Below are 23,527 nucleotides of genomic sequence, written 5' to 3' on the forward strand. Positions count from 1 at the left end.
TTGACAGCAGAGGAAACTTCAACTAACTGTCATTTGCAGCATTCGACAGTCGACTTGACGATTGAAAGTCGCATTTTTTATTCGTAAAAGCCAAAAGGCATGTCTGCTATCAAATACAATCTACATAGGCTTAATTTATTTCTGAGCATGTCCACACGCTATCAACTACAACTAGCTCTATTTCTTAAGTCTTGGGTACAATTTCTGATGAAATAACGAATACTTATTATATACTTTCGAGTGGATCATTGCCGGTTGTATTTTCAAGCATCTAGGGACTGTAGATCCTCACACATGTACATACACGATGGTGAATTCGGGTTTAGAAAGAGCCGAATAACAATAGATGCTATCGCTCAGCTCCGGGCTGCATGTGAGGTGTCCTGACAAAGTATTCAGGAAATATAAAAATGGTGTCAGGGAGCGACTTATCAATTGCGCTGTTCCTCAAAGCAGTTGTTCAAAAGATACTCTTGATGGAGATACTCGCGGGAGTGACAACTATCTGTTGCGCCGATGACACACTCGTGGCTGCGGGCAGGATTACAAACAAGGGCGCCTATGCGCAACTACCGCAGCAGCCCGAGTAGTGCCTGAAATAAAAAGGCTGGGTCTCACTAACGCCCTCGCCAGGCGTGGAAAACTACCGAGGCGGAGGAACTAGTTGGCGCGAGCGTTGAACGTTAACACCATCAACGCGTTTAGACCACGAGACGCGACCACGAGCACGCAGACGCTTCAGCGGGGGAACAGGTGTTCATGCGTCCTTCTGTCACAAACTTCCAAGCATTGCAACTGTCCTCTCCCAGCTCTACTAACCAGGGCGAACAGGCCGATGTAAGTATACCCATTACCGTGTCCTGCCTCGGGCGATTGCTGGTGCACCGTGAGGTTTTGGTAGGTATGCACATTAGCGTGTCGCGCCGCGAGACGCATTTCCCCACAAAAACGGCACTGCGTGTCATAAATAGTCACAAATAAAACCTGGCACGCTTATCCGCTGCAGGCGCAAGCAAGCTACAAAGTAACTGCCGCCGACATTGGTAAAGGCCTATTTTACAATATTAAAAAAATAGTTTGAGATTATTTATTAGTAATATAGAAACTACACAAATCTTTATTTTTAATTTTGTTAAGTATTGGTTGTAAACGTTCAAACTACTTATCTTGTTTTGCAATCCCTACGGCCCACCATGCAGTTAACTCGAAAACAAATATCAAGTTTTTTTTTATAATTTAATGATTATTTACAAATAATTTAAGTCTGCTTATAAAAGCCACATTTTATATGGATTTATTTCAATAAAAAATTATATTTCATACTGTAAAATAACTTAATACATTATCTTGTTTCAATTTTAATGAAACATTTTTGTTAAATAAATGATCAGTCAAGTTTCCATTTCTCTCAAAGCACTCTCTACCATGCCACATTATGTGCTTGCATAATACATACTCTTTGGTATAACTGTATATTGGTTGTCTTTGGGGTCGAGTAAACACTTATTAATAAAACTTAACTATAATGTATTATCTTCTTTCATAATCAATAATAATATTAAGATGTAATATGTTTGTGTACAAATTTTGTTTTTAACCAGCTTATCCCTTTATTTCCGTTTGATGTCTTTGTTTATTTTTTCTCGCGTGTAGTTTCCCGACCTTTTACTTGAAACTGACAAAAAGTTAAAACTATTGCCATAATAATTTAAAAAAAAAACTTAATTATCGAATTCAATTCGGGAGAATGTTTTATTTAAAACTGTTTGGTGCTAATTAAGTACGTATCTTAAATTTAATTGTACATTAAAGTCAAATAAAAACCTTTTTTTTAAGATATTCGTATATTTATCTATAAATAATTTATGGTCAAATTTTATAATATAATCCTTGGATATCTAAGGACAAAATCGGTGTCTAAATGATATTAAAATAATTTTCTTTTTTTACTAGTCGCACTTATCGTAAAAAAGATTGCATACACAAATTTTCTTGTTGTCAATAAATAACCTTTGAGGCGAGTCACTACTTATGGGGCGTAAAATGTAAATAGGGCTTCAACTTAGAAAAACAAATTATTTTTATGAATGCATAAAAAAGAAATAAATAAATTAGCTTGATCAATTAATCTTAATAAAACAGTCAACGATGACCCTGATGATTTGTCGATGAAAATATTGGCACCAAATTCGATGTCTTCATTCCCAAACGACGACACGGTAATTCCTCTCCACATTGTCTACGTAAAAACCGTTCACATAAGGACTCGGCAAAATGTCGTCCAACTGAAAGTAACGTAATAATTAATGAGACTAAATGTTTTATTTATAAATTTATTATTCCAATTAAGAACAATTAGTTATAAGTAAATGCCTACATAGAGCATTTAGTTAATTAAATTATAGTCTGGTATTTCTATTTAATCCCGGCAAAATATATTTGACAGAAGTGAAAACAAGTGAAATTTTTAAAAATCCCATCTCCATGTCGTTTTATATAGAAGTGTAAACCTTGTACCCTTAGGGTGAGATTCATTCAGGTAAAATAGAATAACTAAAGTGATCCAACTTGTTCTAAATTATCCTATTGAAGAATACGTTACGCTAAATGACAGTGTAAAGTGTATATTTTAGTTTAATTTCTACTTTCAATAGAACCTTAAACTAATTCTACTACTATTCTGAATCTCCGTAATTGGAGAAAGTAATCATCATATATGCTAACTTTCTGTCAGGGCGTTCACGAAATAAAACGATCCTTATATCACAGACTTTATTCCTTAAAACTAAGTTACGTAATATGTCCGAACACACAAAATTCAGTCGAAATTAGGCGTCACCTGAACTACCTCATAAAACAGTCGTTTTATCCAGTAAGCTGTAACAACAGCGATTATACAATAGGTATATAGTTTTCGTACCAAGTAATTCCAAGCTTATTCTCGATATTGAAAAAGTTACATCGAACTGAGTTTTGTCGTTACGTGAAATCACTAATTCAGTTAATAAGAAATCTGTATTACTAAATAACTTAGCAGCGTCTTTTAAGTCTTTTAACTTGTTACATTTGGGTGTCCCTTGGGGCTTGTGTATTCGGCCATTAGACTTCCTTACACTACGAAAACCTCCCAAGGTTTTGTCTTTTTATTAAAATATATATTTTATTATATTACAGTTACATTGATCTAAATAATTACGTCCAATTTACAGACATATGTCGAACAGAAAGTCATATAAACTTTTTTATGTATTTTAAAAAGTTTAATGTCAAATATGTAAGTAAATAGGTCACATTCACGTATAAAAACTAATACTATGTCTGTATATAAACGGTTTTGCTTGTGTTTGTTTAAAGCAAATCTATTGTTAATAATATATCGTCAATCGCTGGTTCGTAGTGCAATAGCTTTGAGTGGTTCTGTCTGCCAATGATGCCTTTTCATGTCGGATGACAGGGTCTGAGAAACAAATCGATGTTCTTTAAAAAAATCTTTATTGATGTCTTTTGTTACTATTCGGTGAACTGTGGAACTGACAGTGACGAGAGCACTGTGTGTGTTAAAAGATGACGTAGTGACCAGGATACGAAAGGGAATGCTAAGGTGGTTTGCCCATGTAGAATAGATGGGAAGCGGCTTATACGTAGGATATATTAAGCAACCGTGGATGATGAAGTCGGGTTCATAGGCCTTGTCGTACATACCTGAACCAAATCCAGGTACTAGAGAAGGGACAAGTTAAAAGTACCCATAACCGACGAGCATGCATGGTGAATGTCATGAAAATGGATGAAGCGAGCTAAAACAATTAATATTTATTATTTATCTTAGGCCGCCCTACAATTCCCTTCCCGAAGAAAATACAGAATCCGCAAATTTAATGATTTATTATGTATGTAATGCACACGATGTCATTACGAAAATTCTCGATAATCATATTTTCTTAGTTTTTAATTTACGGCTTAGATACGGGCAAACCTGATAGTGAGATGGCTTGGTTATTTACGCGGGTAATGAGAACAGTTCATTCGACGACATACATGCCTAAGCATACGTTATTTTAACTATAGCTGTATATGAAAATTTAAAGGCTCTCTTAAAAGCAATTTAGCAAAATGTCTTCAATGGTCGCTGGTATCATATAAAATGAGAAGTACTTCTATATAAAACGTGGTGCAATAAGATTTTATTTTTAATAAGAAGAGTTTTAAAATATTAGGATTAACTCAGTTCATTAACACTAAATGGGTATTAAGTTCCTTATCGCACTGTTCATTATTCAAATGTGTGTTTGTAAGAAACGGTCTTTTTTGCATTAAAGTGAACGCCCTGATTGACGTGTATAGGTGAAAATTCAGAAACGAGACTGAAATTTTCAATGATTTAATATTGTTTTTGAAGCAGCAAGAATAAGAATTAAATTTATAAATTCAGAAATAAACTAATGGTCCAAGATCCCAGGGCCGCCAGACGTCACGTATTTTCTGACGGATGAAATGTGGACGATTGGGTAGTGTTAGTATGTACTATGATCGTATGCCTACCTGCTAGCTTGGTCAAACGGCCAATTTCCAGGTATCAGGTAATCAAGGTACACAAAAACATTACTTACTTCACGTAAATTCTCATGGCTGATTTTTATATATGTTTTCGAGTGTATAGTTAAAAATAAATTGTCAATACTCCCAGACACTTTCCGTCGGCCATATTGATTAACAGACGCTTTAAGGGTCTCAAAATAATTAGTCAACTTCACGTAAATTCTGACGCTCCATTTTTATATATGTTCATCCGACAACTATTTTAAAAGCTTTCACAAGAAGACAGACCGATCCAAGGGGCCAATCATCCCCTAAACTAAATTTTAATATCTCTATGAGTGGGAGCGCGAGAGCATTATCTACGCGCATGAGACTGAGTGAGACCGACTGCGCTGTTAAAGCCATGAAAATTACTTGAAAAATTATTATTATTCAAAAAGGGCAAGCAAAAGCCGTTTAATATTTTGAAGAAAAATGAAGAGTACCAACAAGCATTTCACCGTTTTGGTACGTTGGATTTTGTTGGTGATGTAGATGAAGAAGAACGTGTATTCAACATAATACAAAAATTTATCTGTGATGTTTACAACGTTCCTGGAATAATTGATGTAGATGCTGCCAGACTACAGTTGTTTATCATTTACATACATGGTATCTGATATAAATGAAGAATTCAATCGAAAGAATTTAAGAAACTTCGATGCCAGTAACTTACCACCTTGTAAAAGTGAGCTTTGGCAACAGTTTCGACGGGCTAGCTTTGGAACAATGCAAGTATGAAGATGATAAATATTTTCAACCCCGAAAACAATGGCTGGACACTACAAGATGGTAAATATGATTTTCATTGGTTCGATGGAGATCAATTACCGGGTTTTGTCAGTGAGTCGCTGGAAGAACAATCAGGTAAATTATTTTCGTTTCTCATATTATTTGTATCTTTTTAGTTTTTTCAGACCTTCATTGTTTAACTTGTTTTTTACAGAAGAAGAAAATAAGGATAATGCTGATGATGACGATCACGATTTAGATATTCAATTTCAAGATTGATATTTGTTGATGATGATAATGAAGATTAAAAGCCACTGTTAAGAAATATTGAAGAATTAATATTTTTCTACTTTGTTTCCAAATTTCCAATAAATAATTAATTAAAAAAATTGCTGCTATTTAAATATAAGTGGTATTTTTAAAAAATATAGTTTAGTTCTAATAAATAAATTGAAAAAAAAAAAAATGTCGGCTAACTTTAGTATTATTTATTATGTGTCAATTTTTTTCTTATTTTTGTTGCTATAATTTACTTGTCAACAAAAGTTCTAAAAATTATAAAATATCTGTTCAAGTAATTTTCATGGCTTTAACAGCGCAGTCGGTCTCACTCAGTCTCATGCGCGTAGATAATGCTCTCGCGCTCCCACTCATAGAGATATTAAAATTTAGTTTAGGGGATGATTGGCCCCTTGGATCGGTCTGTCTTCTTGTGAAAGCTTTTAAAATAGTTGTCGGATGAACATATATAAAAATGGAGCGTCAGAATTTACGTGAAGTTGACTAATTATTTTGAGACCTTTAAAGCGTCTGTTAAGCAATATGGCCGACGGAAAGTGTCTGGGAGTATTGACAATTTATTTTTAACTATACACTCGAAAACATATATAAAAATCAGCCATGAGAATTTACGTGAAGTAAGTAATGTTTTTGTGTACCTTGATTACCTGATACCTGGAAATTGGCCGTTTGACCAAGCTAGCAGGTAGGCATACGATCATAGTACATACTAACACTACCCAATCGTCCACATTTCATCCGTCAGAAAATACGTGACGTCTGGCGGCCCTGGGATCTTGGTCTATAATTACAATTAAGATTAAAATTTAATGAGCAGTGTTGGCGTAGTGGTTTCAGCGTGCGTCTCTCATCCCTGTGGTCGTAGGGTCGATCCCCGGCTGTGCACCAACGGACTTTCTTTCTATGTGCGCATTTAACATTCGCGCGAACGGTGAAGGAAAACCTCGTGAGGAAACCGACATGTCTAAGACCCAAAAAGTCGACGGCGTGTGTCAGGCACAGAAGGCTGATCACCTACTTTCCCATTAGATTGAAAAATGATCATGAAACAGACTCAGAAATCTGAGGCCCAGACCTAAACAGGTTGTAGCGCCACTGATTTATTTTTGTCTTATTTATAACTTACCACATTTGGCTCCCACTTCACTTGTCCCTTCTCAACGGGGCTTGACTGCTCTTCATCGTCACTTACATCAGAACCTGTTAAGAAAACGTATTTATTGCAATAAACAAATAAATGGCCAAAATCACATGAAAATTAGATAAGAGAAAAAAGAGAAAGTGCCAAGAACTTTACCGCCAACTTGACTTAAACCAAGTACAATATATATATAGATATTAGATATGTTCTTTTTTTATTTAATTTTAAGATATACAATTATTATAACAAAACGACTATTAGTTGCTATTCCTAATTATTTCCTATTCCTATTTTATAAAACCAGTATGGTGTGCATTCTATCAATTTTTTCCAATTTAAATTATTTATTTTTACTAGTATAACTGAATAAACGTAAAAGAGATTTATATATAAACATATATGTACTCTACAGACCTTTGTTATCATGTAAATAAAACACTTAGAAACTGATTAATTAAAATAACCTCTAGCAAGTTCAGTGGTCAAAATAACTGTAGTTTATTTGTTATCATTATTAGCTTGTACGAAGAGGGCCGGACTGAGTTCGGACGGGGCCTTAAATAAAATAGTTTTCAACTGCCTCTAGCTGTATAAGGCTAATATATATTATAAAAATATACCATTTACGATTTATACCAAGTTTTATTAAATCGTAAATGGTATATTTTTTGTAAAATTATTACCAGAAACTATGAATTAATGACAACCTCTTTTAATGTCTGGTTTAATATACGATGTGTAAAAAAAAAAACATGGCGATTAAAAAGAGTGGCGGAGAGTTTATTGCCAGTTCTTCTCTTCCGTTCTACGCCCTTGATTTGAGAACTGGCACTAAATGTAAAATTAGAAGCATTAATATGTTTTTCTTTACTGACAAGTCATAAGTGTACAATGTGTTACCCATATTATGATTAAATGATTTTTGAATTTGAATTTGATAAAACTTATATTCATCCCCGATTCAACTGGATACCTGAACAAAATATGTTTCATAAAGTAATGACATCTTTGAATTTTCAAGTTCAAGTTTAAAATATTATATTTTTTTGCAGGTGCGCGCACTTGCGTGGGGCTCCCAAGGTCCAAGAACTTTGGGCCCATTAAAATGTCTGCCGTATACTTTATCAGATATCGAATATTGTGTCTGGTGTCAAAAGAAACAAACTTACTTATCGCTTCGGAAATTCTATTAAATTTTGTATATTTGTTGCGTCTGTAGTAACTGGTGCCCGCGACTTTGTCTGCGAAGATTAGCATTTCGAGTAGCTTATATTAGCGTGGCATAGAAAAAACTAATAATGATACTGACTTTTTAAGATAAATCTTTCCATTATACATTACGCATGTAACTCTAGCGGTTTTGGCAGCGCACGCCAGAATCGCTCGCAGATGGTAGATTTTTTGTATTTTCTTAATATTTTATAATATTAGTAGGGTTTTTTAATGGGTATTATTCTCGTATATTATTATTATGAAATGCGTGCAAACGATACGACCTAATTGCGATTGAAGTGTTTATAAAATCAGAGCTCGTTAGGACGTCGGCGTAAAAGTCTTTATACTTCTACGTCCATGGCATATAATCTCTATGTAGATTGGCAATTAACTAAGATAATATATGCACAAATGTGTGTGCATTTTATATTATCTGATAATTTACATTTCCAACACGTGTTAAAGCAATGAGACTGTTAATAGTATTCTATTGTGTAATATTTTTATATACAGCGATGTCGTATCTTCGGACGTCAAGGCTGAATATAAAATACCTCCGTCGTTCCACAACTGAGCGTTTCTTATGACACTTTTTGCCGCGCACCACCACTATGTAGAACCAGTTGCCCACTGAATTATTTCCGAACCAATTCAAATTAGGGTATACCCTTTCCTACCCCTTCGTTTTAAGAATTGGTAGGTACCCTCTTTTCGACTTAGGGTACAAAAAAAGAGGGTACCAATTCTTGCAAGATCGACAACGCAGTTGCGAGATTTCTGGCAATATGAGTGTCCATGGGCGACGGTATCACTTAGCATAAGGTAAGCCTCCTGTTACACAATAAAAAAACTCACCATCACCCGTAGGCAGCGTCAACCAGAACTGTGATCCGACCATATATCGTAATCCAGGTGGTATCGTTTCCCGTTTTATTGATCCTGCAAGAATCTTAGCCGAGTCTACGAGCAATGAAGCGCGCCATGACGCTGCATATATCAAGCGCATGGACGATTGTGCAGCGGTGGAACAGATTATTGGGTAGAGCGCTTGGTGACGGCGCAGATTGTAAAATGAAATTCCTGAAATAAATAATAATGTGAACATAAAGTAAATAGTTTAATTGTTTGTCTTACGTACTAAACATTTAAGTAACACTTCTTTAACAGATATTATTGTTAAAACATGAATTAAAAAAAAAACATTACACTTGCTCAAATTTAAGTTTAAGTTTTTTAACAAATAGGTATTTTCCTGGTCTATCAACCTTTGTTATTGAAACTGAATTTAGAAGACTTAGATACTTATAAGCAATAATCTTATTAACTAAATCGTTCATAATATAACTTATAACTCGTGAATGGAACGATTTTCATGGCTTTTGATTACTTGTCTCCGTCCCGAATAGCAGAATAACTATAAAAATTGGAAAAACGAATCAATAACCTATTGAACTTAATATGTATTTTTGTATTATTTTGATAAATCTTAAATTCAGTTCAGCTAATCAGCAAAACAACATCCATTGACTGTCAGACGCTACAAAGTTCGCCGGGTCAACTAGTATAAATAAAAATTCCTTAGTTTGTGTCTTTTGTTTACACTATGATCGAGAGAGGTTGTGATTTATACATATAGAGCTTTAAACAGTATTTTTTAGTTAGTTAGTGTAGTTTAGTTTCAAATAATGTCTAAAAGTTGTTTAAGTTAGTTTTTATGATGTTTCTCGATACTATAACTTCAACGCCAACTAGGCTTCAAAGTTTAGTCTAAATCACAGAAACATAATAATAGATCTAGGTGAAGGTTTTAATTTGAGATAAGGTGTAACACAATATAATAATGCATTTAAATTACGTAAATTGTGTCTTGTTTAAACAAAAATAGGAATTTTCAGGTCAATTATATGGTCGGGTTATTTTTTCCCAAAAAATCTAAAAAACATTCAACGAGTAACTTAGAGTGATTACGGAAATATGGTATACGTGACAAAACGCACCTATATATAGAGATTTACCTCAATTAACTATTGCATAATCTATAATAAATTACACATGTTGCATAAATGATGGGGAAAATGATAAAAAATATATTTAAAATCTCATTACACAATGCATTATGAATTATATTATATATTTCTATGTAGCTTACGATAATTTGCAAATATTAAGGAAAAACAATGAGGTCAATAGTCTTATGGTACCTATTGTACATAATGAGTCTACCGATAAGGAATGATAACTTTGAATTTCTCTATAAAACGAATATATAGAGAGAATATATAATTTATACTTTATATATATATAATTTCTCTGTACGTGTGGGTGTGAACTCCTTTTAAACGGCTGGACCGATTTGAATGATTTTGTATGCGTTTGGGTGGCGCCCTGGGTGGTTTAGATTCACAAATCAGCCAATCCAAATGTCATGCAGGACAACGTCTGTTTTATCAATAAAACCTTTTAGTATTCTAACCGATTTATCAATCTTGTGTCTTTCATCAAATCAAATATAGTATTACGACCTTTCTTCAGTATTTTAACACAATACCATGTCCGAGGTACCGGAACACCATGATATATATAGAGAGGCGTAAGTATACTTAAATATATACCTAGATATGAGTAGGCTATTTGATTGCAAAATGATTTGTGTAATTTAAGAATGACAATTAACACGTATAAAACTTGACGTTTCTTGTGTTAACAAGCATTGTACGTCGTAGAGACTAGGGAATGGTGAATCGCCATCTTGTCTAAGGCAGGGTTTTGGCGGTTTTTTTTAAATATGAATATTTTGCACCGTTAGTTAGCTTCAAATTAAAGATATCTATGACGTTATTCTAGATCGTTAAATATAATAGATAATGTCAATAAGGAACTTAACAAAAGTAAACAAAATTAGTAATCACGTTTTCTTATCTTTATTGGTATCACATGTTAAGAGTGGAAGATTTTATGATCTAAATACAAACAGCTAATTTAATTATTGAATATACTTAGGACCTTTATTATTTAAAAAATAATCATGAATTTTTATTTCAATTCGCTTCTAACTTCTTACAGTTCGGTTGATTTATCAATATTCACTAAATGTAATGGAATACGACGCTAAATTAATATGAAAATTAATTGTCTGAGAGAAACTACTTTTTGCAGTAAGATCACCACAAATATCCCTTGTCTTTATTTTATTTTATATTTCTCCTGTTTTGTATTATTTAATTAATAAATTGGAGTTAAGATTTTTTTTATATTTGAACCAGGTAGGTACGCACAAACAATAGTTTTACAGGATCATGTTATCAACCCATTTAAATAAAAAACAGATTCAGCTATTTTATAACTTTTCGTTAAAATTACGTCATTTTAAATTGACTTTCATTGCATTTTGAAAACGACAGTTTCTGATTGCTTCGAACTATTCATATAAATACATAGTTACTCTTATAGGTAGTGTAGCTAGATGTTTACGATTAATAAGTGCGTTTAATCGCCTTAATTATTTAATCTATATACAATAATTATATTCCATGAAATCACAAAGGCATATTAAATTCGTGTTGCATATCGGTGCATATGTATGTGCGGAACTAATACTTGCTCATACAATGATGGTCGCGATGAACCCAACGTCTAATTCCAATTGAGAACTGGCAGTAAATGTAAAATTAGAAGCATTAATATGTATTTCTTTAATGACGCATCACAAAGTGTACATTGTGTTACCTACGTGAATAAATGATTTTTGAATTGAATTTTGAATTTTGAGCACGGTGGTAAGATTTGAACTTTGGTTAATAGAAGGTCGAAGTTTATCTCTTATCGTAACAACTGTTATAAGTGATGATATGAAAGTAAATACATGTTTATATACCTATAGGTATATATTGCGTGCTTTTCAAACAAAAATGCTTAATTCTTGCTCAAAAACAAAACGAATCCAAATCCAACAACATCACAGGCAAAACAAACGATCCCGTTTTTTGTCGTTGGTAAATAAGCTACTGCACTAGCTGACAGATACATATTTATTACAATAATATTTACTTTACAGAACGTACAAATGCTTCAGCACACGACAAGACAGCATCAGAGACTCAAGCTATGAATTCGCGTTAAATAAGATTTATTTAAAAATGTACGGACGTAAATATGTACAAGAATTTTTTATCAGAAAATTATTATATACGGACGATTTTATTACTATTCATGTCTACGTACTTTCGAACATTATTCTACATAGGTACAGTACTTTTTAAACATTGCGATTAAATATTTCTATTTTATATGTATACGTATTTATATCAACATATATTTCACAGTCAAAATAACTTTGAACATAAGTAAACAATAAGGCAACGTTAAGCAGATAAACAACAATATATCGGAAGGAAAAACTAATCGGATGCTTCAAAAAATAAACACTAAGGGTCAAGTTTATTAATAATAAACCACAAATGCGGCAAAACCGCAGACAATACAAACACATATTTAATATATCTATTATCTAGCATATATGTGTGTTTGAAATTTTTCCATTTTAATGTTTGTTTTGAAATTACTTTCAGATTATTAGAATAAAACTTCTAGAAATTATAATTTATGATTGGGATAAAGCTAGACCAATTCAGGTTCTATTTTTATAGTTCTCTGTATCTTAATATATAAAACAAAGTTTATAACAAGAGTTATAAGTGTTCGAACAAACCCATCTTTCCAACTTAAATCTCAAGAGCCATTGCTGCACTGATTTTCATGACTTTTCATTTCTTGTATTTGTCTCACGCTAGTTTTAAATAAAATTGTAGACAGACAAAGAAGCATATGGGTTGATCTAACAATGTTTTCTTAACTCATAACCAATAATGACTAAAATAACTTACCCTGTGCTTTCCTATTCAAATAAAATTCTAATGTTCCTCTCCACATATCAACTCGAACTCCAACAATACTGCCTTTACAGAATCCAACTGAATCCTTAGAGATCATTGCATTATGTCTAATAGCTCCGGTGTATGATAGACCATACGACTCTGAATCTTGTCCCAATAGAGATGTGAATTCAAATTGAACATTTGTTGGGATGACTTTATTTGTACCGACTCCAACCATCTGTAGACAAAACAATTATAAAAATATATTGTTTTTTTCATTGAATTCTCATATCAGAAAAGGATTGTCACCTTTATTACAACATTTTTCTATTATAGTCTATTGTTTTATTTAAAAAGAACAATGACAAATACAGTAGAACCTCGATAACGTAAACCTCGGTAACATAAAAACCTCTGTTACTTCAAAAAATACCATGTTCCCTTCCCATCAGAGCCCAAAACCTCTATAACTTAAAATACGCAACCTCTATAACGTAAATAAATAATCTCTGTATAGGCCCTCAGTAACTAAAAGAAATGTTTCCATAACCTCTATAACATAAAATTGTTTGTGAATGAGTCATTTTATAAGAGTGTCAAAACAAATGGTTTCGGTATTTATTGCTTGCACGTGTTTACTAATGTATTGTTAACGTAAACAATACATTACCTATTGTTTGCTTTATCTAAATTCTTCAAAGCTTTGCGGCGGTTAGCTTTGTGACAACGACTTACTTGCATCATAAGTTAATGTGTTAATGTATTCTCCTCTCTATTTGTCATTGAAAATCAAATCGATTTAGAAACAGTGAATTTTTTAATACAAAAGAAAATCACAGATTTTTTTAAGTAGACTAAACCTTTAGTTGTTGTTTTATTTTTATGTAATGTAAGTAATGTGAATAAATATGATTACATATTTAATTTTCCATCCTTCTGATGCATTCAAGTAAAAATGGGAGGAAGGGTACATAGAAACATGTACATACCTCTATGGTAGGGGAGCCCAAGAGGGGATTTCGGGATTTACTGAAGCGCGACAGATTAATATATAGGGGGATACCTTGTACCCGGTTAAGTACCTCCACAAAATATGAGGCCCATATATAAGGCCGCCCGTGAAGGAGACAGGATCAGATTAGTAAAAAAAAATCGACCATCAGAAATTCCCGAGCGCGTCAGGTTAAGGTAGGGTGAGTTAATTACAACCTAAAAAGTGTATATTCCACTAATCTGACAATTTGAGAGTGACGGAAAAAAAGGGGAGGGCAACAAAGTTGTAAAAAAAAAACGTCATCTCGACATTCTCGAGCGTAGCTAATTTTTTTTTTATTTTGAAGGAAATAATTCAAGAATAATGAAAAATATATAATCTGACGATTTCCGCAAGCCGAAATAACAAAAATTCGTCGATAAAGTTAAATGCGTGCAGCTGCGTGATGCCTACATTTCCTTAAACCGATCGGAATCTACTAAACGGCTTTCTAAATATTTCCCTCAAAATTACATTTCCTGTGAATTTGAACCGATTCGGACTGATAGATTTTGAGAAATTTTGAAAAATCTTAAAAAAATAAGAAATATTTTTTTTTAAAGTGGTTTCTTTATCGATCAACTTCAAAAACTAATCCGCCTTTGAACTTGAAAAACCACGTTGATCGCTACCAAGCTGGTCAAAAGCGGTTGATTAGTTCGAGAGATATCGTGAACGAAAGAAACCCGAAAAAGTGTTTTTTCGGGATTACTCCGAAATTTGTGGTTCGATCAATTAAAATTACTTATGAGGATGATACAACTGCGTCGAATGCCGCCAACCGCGTGAAAATTGCTTGATCCATTCAAAAGTTATTGCGGTTTGAAAATTCCAAAAATAGTGTTCTAAGAAACTTCTATCAGACTTTCGAGCTGGGAGAGCTCAAATGCATAGAAATGTTATTTCTTTGAACTCAGCGAGCTCAAAATATCAGTTTTAAGCGCCCAGGAATGGAATTAGCGGGAAGTTGCAGGGATGGCCCTTTAGGTGAACCGTTTTTCTAAAAAAAAATTGTCAGATCAGGCGAATCCCTTTAGATAATCGTCAGATTATGAGACAGTACGTTTAGAACATAAAGATGAACCACATATATCTTAATCTGACGCGCTTGAGTATTTCAAAATTGCGATTTTTTTTTGCAAATTATGAAAATGGCCGTGGGTTTGCGTCCCATCGAAATCGTCAGATTAGTGAATGAGAGCTTTTTTTTGGTGCACTTAACACTCCCTTAGAAAATCTGACGCGCTCGATAATTTTTATTTTTTTTTCATTTTCAACCCTTAAATACAACCACCCGCATCATGCAAACGATCAGATTAACATACGTACATTATTAAAAATACGTAGGGCATTGATGCTATCAATATCTGACGCGCTCGAGGATGTCGATGCAACAGTTTTTTTTTACATATTTAACAATCTATAGCCGCTTCCCCCACCGATGAAAAGGTATATATCATATAACATTTTTTTCTTCTTATTATCTAAGCTTTGCATCCCAATAGGTCTCTACGACGCTCGAGTAAATCCCCATTTAGCATCGTGGGCTCCCCTACCACTATATTAACATTTACCTGACATAGAACCTTGATAACTTAAAACCTCTATAACATAAAATATTTTGTGTTTCCCTTGGACTTTATCTTATCGAGGTTCTACTGTATTACTCAATTATACTTTAAAAATGTTCTATAAGATTACTAACAATGATTACCAGTTAACTCACAACAAAGAAATAATTGAATTATTTATAAATCTTCAAAGCAAATTTACTTAATATAAAACATATTGCATAAAATAGTGGAATAACCTGATAAACAACTTGTTAACCTCAACAAAATGCAAATAAGAAATGCACCATTAAATTATATGGATAACATAGCTATGACAACCTATGTTTTGTTTTTCAATCTGTATATACAAAATAAGGATAATAATTTAATTAATAACAACATTTATTCCTTACACAAATATTCCAACTTACAATAAATAGTCAAAGACAATGGAGGTTAAAATTCCTTAAAAAATTGGGTTAGATACCCATGTAGGAAATGGCCAGTTTTGACTAGAATAAGACAACTTAAGTTATTTTGTTCAGGACAAAAATATGTGCCTTAATTAATGATAATATATGATTACATTTATTAAATTAAAAAATATCAGTTAAAGATTACCACAATCATGAAGTTAATTCAAATTTATGTGATTAACTTCATAATTGACACTATCTAACAACAAAAACCTTAGTGTCAAAGGCAATACAAACTACTTACAATATCTGTGCCATATGTGTCAGTTAGTATTTTGATTTCCCAGTAATAGTGCTGGTTATGTAACAAAGGTGTATCACCCTTAGCTGCAGCAGTGCCGGAACTGTAGAAGGGATGGAATGTCACCTGCTTCTTATCCTCACTTAACACAACCCAACTACTTCCAGTTTCTATTGTCTGTTCCCATTTCCATTCACACACTAAAACAAGTATTGCAAATAAAAGTAAACATAATGTATTTTTTTGTAAATAGTACATACAGGTACATACACAATTTTAATTAAGTTTGTTGCTCTTTTGTTATTTTGTGTCCAATGACATAACGAATCGTGAACATTCCTTAAATTACAATTTAAGATGAATGATTTGTATAAGAATCTATTATTCTTATAATATACAATATGGTAAATATTCTGTATGGCGCCACCAGCGATTTTGAGGCTGGTTTTTTTTTACAGTCGCGTTATGATCTGTAAACATCATAACTAGTATTGTTATGATGGCGGCTGGCGCATGACTTTTTTGGCTAAAAAAAACAACACTAGTCATGGTGATGAGAACTCATGACGAAGTCATAAAAAAAATCAGCCTCAAAATCGCTGGTGGCGCGATACGGAATATTATCCTAAATTATATTTATTACGTTTAAATAAATAATATAGATGCGATTTTCAAAATAAGTTAAACAATAAAAAGCCATACCATCATTTTCCTCTCCACATAGACAAGCACCTAACTGAGTCCACGATAATGGTGATTTCTTATTCCAGCACTGGCAGTAGGGCTTCGCTTGACGACTGTCTTTATGCCAAGATCGTGAATTAAACTGTGCGACAAGCATCGTGACTCGCACAACCGTAACTAACAACTTGGGAAACGAAATGCAATTACAATAAATATATTATTTAAGCCGCCACCTCGCCTTCACAATATGCGTTGGCCGCTGTATAAAGTCTAATAAAATAACATTAAAACACAAAATAAAAAACCGCTGATGCAATATAGAACAAAAAATTTCACTAACACTAATGTTAATTGTCAAAACTCAAAACCCAACACTCACTCAGACAAGGCACAGCTCACATCTTACTGTTTTCAACGCGAGGCATTTCATTTATATAACTCACATCCGTTATCGTTCAAAAACAATTACTGTTTAGTGCATATTAATTCCTTAGCTTATACTTTCTAATAAAATGATAAGTTGTTGATAATGTAAAAGTATAATTATAAAAATAAGGAAAATGTTTATGGTAAAAATTTAAAACCTGTCGTAATTAAATATTTGAACAGAAAAATTGTTTACCTTAATAAGTATTTGTTTCTGTTTTTGAACAAAGCTGGTGAATTTTCCGGAAGTATCTAGCTGACTTTATTCAAATACCTACACACTGTGTGTTATTTTTCTCCTAATTGTTATATTTATCGTTTTATCTGTCTCCATTGCGATATTTGAATTTAACATAAATCATACTTGTAATCACTAACTTTCCCATAATGCTGTAAAAAATTATGTGTATTATTTTGGTAAATGTTGCTAACATTTCCGGTTTTCCGAACTCAACCTCACCCCCAAAGCTTTAGGCTTTAGCCACAGTGAACAGTCTAACTCTAGTGTCTACACTTAAATTCCAAGAGCAGCCCCCACCCTGCCCCATGCACTAATAATGCCAGTCATAGTACAAAATGCTAGTTTTTATTTTAATATTAATTCCTAATTTCGGGTAATACATTATCGAGGTGTTTTTTACGGTGATTTACTTGTGTTACAATATTTAATTAAATTTTTAAATTAGTGAAAATTTTAAATGTGAATATCTGTGTTCTGTATATTATTTTATAAATTAAACTAATAATTACTCAGATATTAAAGTATTGTTTGTAATGCTATATTTATTTGCTTAGTTAGAAGTTATAGATATACTGATAATAATGAGAATTGTTTGTTAATTAGTGGAGCAAAGCAAAATATAGTTTATTTTGGGTGTAGTCTTGAACAATAGCTTCCAAATGCATTTTTGGATAGATAAACGACAAAGCCAGTGTTATAGTGGTCGTCATAGGGTGCCATCATCTTTGTCTGCAGGTATTATCTTTTATATTTATAGGTTTTGTGTTATAGTTTGAAAATCATATAAAAATCCTAAAAATCTATAAAGCCGTAGATTTTTAGAGTTGCCAAACCAAAGTAGTCACAAAGCTAAAACCTATGACATTTGAATTTAATTTAATATATATACATTATAGAATAATTGATAATTTCATTAAAATGTATACTTAATTAATTTAATGACTGGTGGTGTACCTATTAAAACACTTTCTGTTGCTATTAATAGTAGGTTAGAAGCCAGTAAACATACATTTCCATACCATTTTTCAATATCATTAAACATGTTCACGTACACAATTTCCTAAACAAAAAATAATTAAATGTTCACAGAAACACAACACAGTTGTTGAATAGGTATTGTAAGATTTGTGTGATACTTTTGACTAGTTTTTGGGAAAGATGTATTGGTTTTAGCATATTGGAACTTAAATTTGCATTTAGTAGTGACTATGAATCTTACCTTAAGGATAACTGATTTAAAAACAACTGTGTCTTAAACTTGTCACATTTTGACATTCGGGAGACATAGTTTACACTAAATCTTGTTTCTGAGCTCACCTTAAGTAATGTATGTTGCATATACTCTTATTCAACTAGTCCATTTTATTAAAAACCGTGTGCCTGAACAATCCTGCTATATTTTATTGTTTATTCTTCTTAACCACAATGATTAGCTTTGCACTTTAAAAAAAAATCCTGGTAATTTTTTTAAATACACTCATCTATTTTCAGGCGGATTGGGCCGATCACGCGGGCGTGTTGGCGTGAGTGCGCCGGGAGGGCGCAAGGGCATGGCGGCGCCCGTGCACCGCTTTGTGCCCGTCGACTGCGCTCCCAGGCGACCACGAGTACCACGCGCCACTCAGTATGGGTAGGTGACTGACTGACACATGTGTCATGTACTGATTCTATATAAAAATACGTTTACTATATTTTTATATAGAATCTGTAAAGGGTTAAAAAATGTATTTCACCATAAACTAACAACTAATCAGAGTCACAAAAGAGGCGGCTAAACCTTTGTATAATTATCAAAGTACAGACTATAGAACACCAGCTCTTATATTGGTTTAAATATTGGGTTTTCTGATCCTTCTTAATTCAATAATATTTTATACACTATCTGATTGAATGCAGTACACCTGGCTCAACACATTAATAACTTAAAATAAGTGAAAAACTAGGTCATAGAATAAAACACTACCGTTTGAGACACTATTTTCCAAAATAAACGTTAAGCCGTTTTATATTTTCTTCAGCCCTCCTCCAATACCTCAAGTGCATACATCCAGGCGAACAGAAGAATCAATGTATGTCGAAATTCCCGTGGAGCCCCCTCAGCCCACTATCGCCAGTCTGGCGGCGGCTCGCAGCGTCACCCCGGACACCCTGCTCCGGACCGCGGCCCTAGGACTCCAGCACTCCCCCATGATGGCCCCACATCTGAAGTTTGGCATACTCGTGTCTCTCGCTTTAGCCACTCTCTTTATAGCATGTGTTAAATACTACTTCGATCGACAGGTGAGCAAAGTTTGTTTACGTTGCTTTTAGTTGTAGTCAGGCCCAGCTAATGTTTAAAGAATAAGGACGAATTTGGGAAACCTTCAAAATTATTGAGACTGTTTTTATTATGGTCTTTTATGTCTAAAAACTCGTCTAAATTTGGTTTGGTAACTGTTAATAACGCACATAGAGAAATATCGGATATAGAATTCGGGGCCACCGTGTGAGTTTGGTCAGGAGAGCCGAGGTCTCTGCGGTGGTTTCTGGGCGATCGAAGTGTTGAAGTTGAAGTCTTTACGTTAGATGATTCACGACGCGGGCAACAGCGACGCAGGCGTGATGTGTGCGGCGATAGCGTGCGTGTGCGGGGCGGGTTGCGCGCTGTCCCGCTGTCGGCCCAGGGCTCCCGTGCCCCCGGCCTTTCCGCCAGATCGCGTCTCCACTACGGGCACTAGGGAACGGATGGTGAGACATAATACTCTTCCTAATTTATTCAATTTTGTTGTACGAGTATATTTACTAAGTTGATGCTGTGAAACTGATTAGGTGAGATCTAACATTATCTGGTTCCATTTAATGATTAGTCTTTAGTAACCTTTCGGTATTTATTTTTTGGTAAATAATAGAAGTGATTTCAAAAATTTCTCTCAAAGTACCTGTCAAGTAATAAAAAGCGATGTGATCTATTAATATGTTCCAATATTATACTGGGGACATGTAACAAGTATTATCCAAACATGCAAATCAAACTGATAATCTCAATCAAAATAAGGAAACATAAACGGTGTTAATACGTTAGAATGCGTAAAAAGAAAGTACTTATTAAAGATTTTAATTGCACTCGAGGAAAATTTTTTGGTGTGAAAAATGAAATTAAATCATTCTGAATTCCTTAGGCTTGTTATTTTCGGTTTGACAAATCTGTAAACTTTCATATTCTTATAAACCGATATTAGTCTACTTGCCCTGTTTTAACCTGTGAGACTGTAGTCGGTAAAATGGACCGATTAGATGGCCAGCTAGATCCCCAAACCTACGATTAGATGTCTTCTTTTGTGATAGATTTGCTATACAAAAAGCAATACGACAACGTGAGCGAGTTACAAACAGAATTGAGCCAAACATATCGAGTATTCACCATAATATGATTAGAAATTCAACAAGCTGCGGACTTGTTAAAATATTGGTGATTTGCATAAAACAAGAGAGATCACATTTTGAGCATTTAATTAATTAATTTAAAAAAAAAATACTTAATTGACTTCGGCAGATTCATGTTTTTAATTTGATTAAAATGGTTAATTTCACTTGTTGTTGTTCCTTACTTTGTTGTTGTTAGGTACTTAAAAAGAATTATTATTTGACCATTCTCGTGATTGGCATATATTTATATAATAACGGGTGCTTATTTTCACATTTGAGTCGGTTCGATTCCCAAGTAATTTTTAGAAAATAATTGAATACAGTATTTATTTATTTATAAAAGCTTGCCAACGCTCGGCACATTGATACATTGATAAAAGAAAAATAAAATAGAATTTTTAATGTGTCAAGCACTTACAGGCAAACATAGCATGTAAGAAATAATAAAATTAATTAAGCAAAACAATTTAAATAAACATTAAACGAAAATCGCTCTTAAAATGTGAGGGGAGCAACTATGGATATCCAGACCCAGCTCGTTTAAAAGAAGGCTCAATCTGGACATCGGTGAATTTTGGCCAAAACGCGTTCTCCGGAAACGAGGGACAAATGAATGATGGGAAGTCTGGGATATCTACTGGGTACACGAAATTTAAATTTTATTAAAAGGTTGGGGCAATCTAGCTGATAGTTAATTGTATTTCTTTTCAAAATAAAATGAAGTCTTCTTACAGCAAAATATCTTTAAATTGCTTTCCGTTGATGTGCCATAGTCTTGGGACGCTCTGTATAATAAAATGTTGACGCATATATTTTTATTTCTAAAGGGGTAAGTGTAGACATCTCCGAGAATATGGTCTAAGAACAACGACAATCTCTTTCAGGCACCCTCTGAGCCTTCGGAAGACGTATCCCTAGCGACCCTGCTGCAGAACTCGGAAGGAAGCGCCGGGGGCTCCTGCTCCCCCGAGGCGCCGCCGCCTTACCACATCGCCGTTCTTCTGCCGGGAAGGGACCAGCCTTCCCCGCCGCCGCCCGCCTACAGCGCTCTCAGCTAGCTACATTCTCCCGTCAGCCAAGAGTTCATCATATAGATCCAGGCTGCGGGACCGTCTTACGAAGAGACATCATCAGTTTCGGGAACCATTTAAATTGAGCTAGAGTTGCCAGGTGATCAGCGTGAAGCGGCGAAATACGGGAGTGTTCAGGTTTTGTGATTAAGTATTTATTTTATCTATAGAATTTATGTAATTTTTTCTATAACTCGGTATCTTAAAGCGAGAGATTTTCGCAATGAGTTTATTTTTTGTTGTATTTGCCTAAACCAAGGAAATAATAAATACCACTCAGACACTCGTGCCCATATTTTGGTTATATTCTGGTAAACGAGCTGGCAACTCTATTTTAAACCCTGTAATATGAATTGATACGACCTCACATTAATTATTATCATTATTTTTACCTTAACTGATGTGAAATATCGGTAGGGTATGATTAATTTCCTTCAAGTCCAATACGATACTTTAAAAATGCTTTTAAATATCCGTAATACTACTAGTGAAAGCCATACTAGTCGTTAATTAATTTTAAAATGTCAATAAGTTTATCATAGATGCAATCGGAACTTCAAAGTCACCCCTCTGGTTTCTTTTAATCGGCTATTAATTCCATTCATATAATAAGCTAATTAATAAACAAGAAGCGATACATAGTTGAAAGATGACTCTGAGTATAGATATTAGTCTTATTCATCTGTAAACTCAATTTATATCAAAAATAATTGAAATCGTTCAATTTGTAAAAGTCAGACCCGTTCATAATTGTTTTTAAAAACGAAAAGTTACCACCATGAATAGTGGCCTAGTGGCTTCAGCGTGCGACTCTCATCCCTGAGGTGGTAGGTTCGTGCTCCGGCTGTGCACCAATGGACTTTCTATTTGCGCATTTAACATTCTTTTTCATTCTTCACTTACTTGCCTATTAGATTGACAAATGATCATGAAACTGATACTGAAATCTGAGGCCAAGACCTAAATAGGTGGTAGCGTCACTGATTTCTTTTAGGTTAACACCATAAGCCAAAGAAAATGGGACTAATCTCAAATAAAACCATAATTTTAGCTTTGGTTATAATTTTAATATTACAGCCACAAAACGCACATACATTTTTGAATAACGTACAAAAGTACCGGTGACTCACTCACCTTACTTTTAAATAACTGAAGTTCTATATAGTACCGAGTACCACATGGGGAATGGGCGACCAGTCTCACCAGGCTATGAGTCAGAAAGAGTGGTAAGCGTTTAGCCACGGAGGGATTTATTCCATTTCGTTTCATTTAGTCTTGTGGAAGGAATGAACGCGTCAAATTTCAAATTGAACGGACGTATACGAATACTCGACAAAACTATCGAAACTGGCGTAATTAATGCATTGTATATAAGCGATTAAAAATAAGGCCATTATTGTGTAAGTTAGTAGGAGTTGGGACCTTAGTACATATTAGAGATGAGCCGAGTACAAGAAAACACGGTTATACGTAATAGGTTGGGGAAAAAGTTCCTTCGCATTTTTTAAGAAAATTCAAAACATTTTTTAATATACTTTATTTACATTTAACTAAAGTA

At 33.8% G+C, this 23,527-nt stretch overlaps 2 protein-coding genes across 5 annotated transcripts; one reads left to right on the forward strand and one right to left on the reverse strand.

Moving 5' to 3' along the window:
• Positions 1–1,844: 1,844 nt before the first annotated feature.
• Positions 1,845–17,231, reverse strand: LOC125049115 (SPRY domain-containing SOCS box protein 3-like). 3 transcript variants are annotated; one of them, XM_047648220.1, is made up of 7 exons: positions 16,846–17,231; positions 16,147–16,343; positions 12,850–13,078; positions 8,822–9,046; positions 6,737–6,810; positions 3,703–3,797; positions 2,759–3,457 (listed from the first exon to the last, which is right to left on the reverse strand). In XM_047648220.1, the coding sequence occupies exons 1-7, from the start codon at positions 16,982–16,984 to the stop codon at positions 3,439–3,441; spliced, it is 978 nt and encodes a 325-aa protein (XP_047504176.1). In that variant the 5' UTR covers positions 16,985–17,231; the 3' UTR covers positions 2,759–3,438. The 3 variants fall into 3 exon arrangements, with proteins under 3 accessions (XP_047504177.1, XP_047504176.1, XP_047504179.1); XM_047648221.1 differs by lacking the exons at positions 2,759–3,457; positions 3,703–3,797 and adding an exon at positions 1,845–2,285 and having other exon boundaries at positions 16,846–17,230; XM_047648223.1 differs by lacking the exon at positions 3,703–3,797 and having other exon boundaries at positions 16,846–17,230.
• A 66-nt stretch (positions 17,232–17,297) lies between these two features.
• On the forward strand, positions 17,298–22,811 carry LOC125049116. 2 transcript variants are annotated; one of them, XM_047648225.1, is made up of 6 exons: positions 17,298–17,895; positions 18,098–18,229; positions 18,986–19,124; positions 19,513–19,774; positions 20,060–20,221; positions 21,784–22,811. In XM_047648225.1, the coding sequence occupies exons 2-6, from the start codon at positions 18,154–18,156 to the stop codon at positions 21,955–21,957; spliced, it is 813 nt and encodes a 270-aa protein (XP_047504181.1). In that variant the 5' UTR covers positions 17,298–17,895; positions 18,098–18,153; the 3' UTR covers positions 21,958–22,811. The 2 variants fall into 2 exon arrangements, with proteins under 2 accessions (XP_047504181.1, XP_047504180.1); XM_047648224.1 differs by having other exon boundaries at positions 17,300–17,895; positions 18,049–18,229.
• The last annotated feature ends 716 nt before the right edge of the window (positions 22,812–23,527 follow it).

The sequence above is a fragment of the Pieris napi genome, chromosome 4 (assembly GCF_905475465.1).
Source record: "Pieris napi chromosome 4, ilPieNapi1.2, whole genome shotgun sequence".
NCBI classification, from domain to species: domain Eukaryota; kingdom Metazoa; phylum Arthropoda; class Insecta; order Lepidoptera; family Pieridae; genus Pieris; species Pieris napi.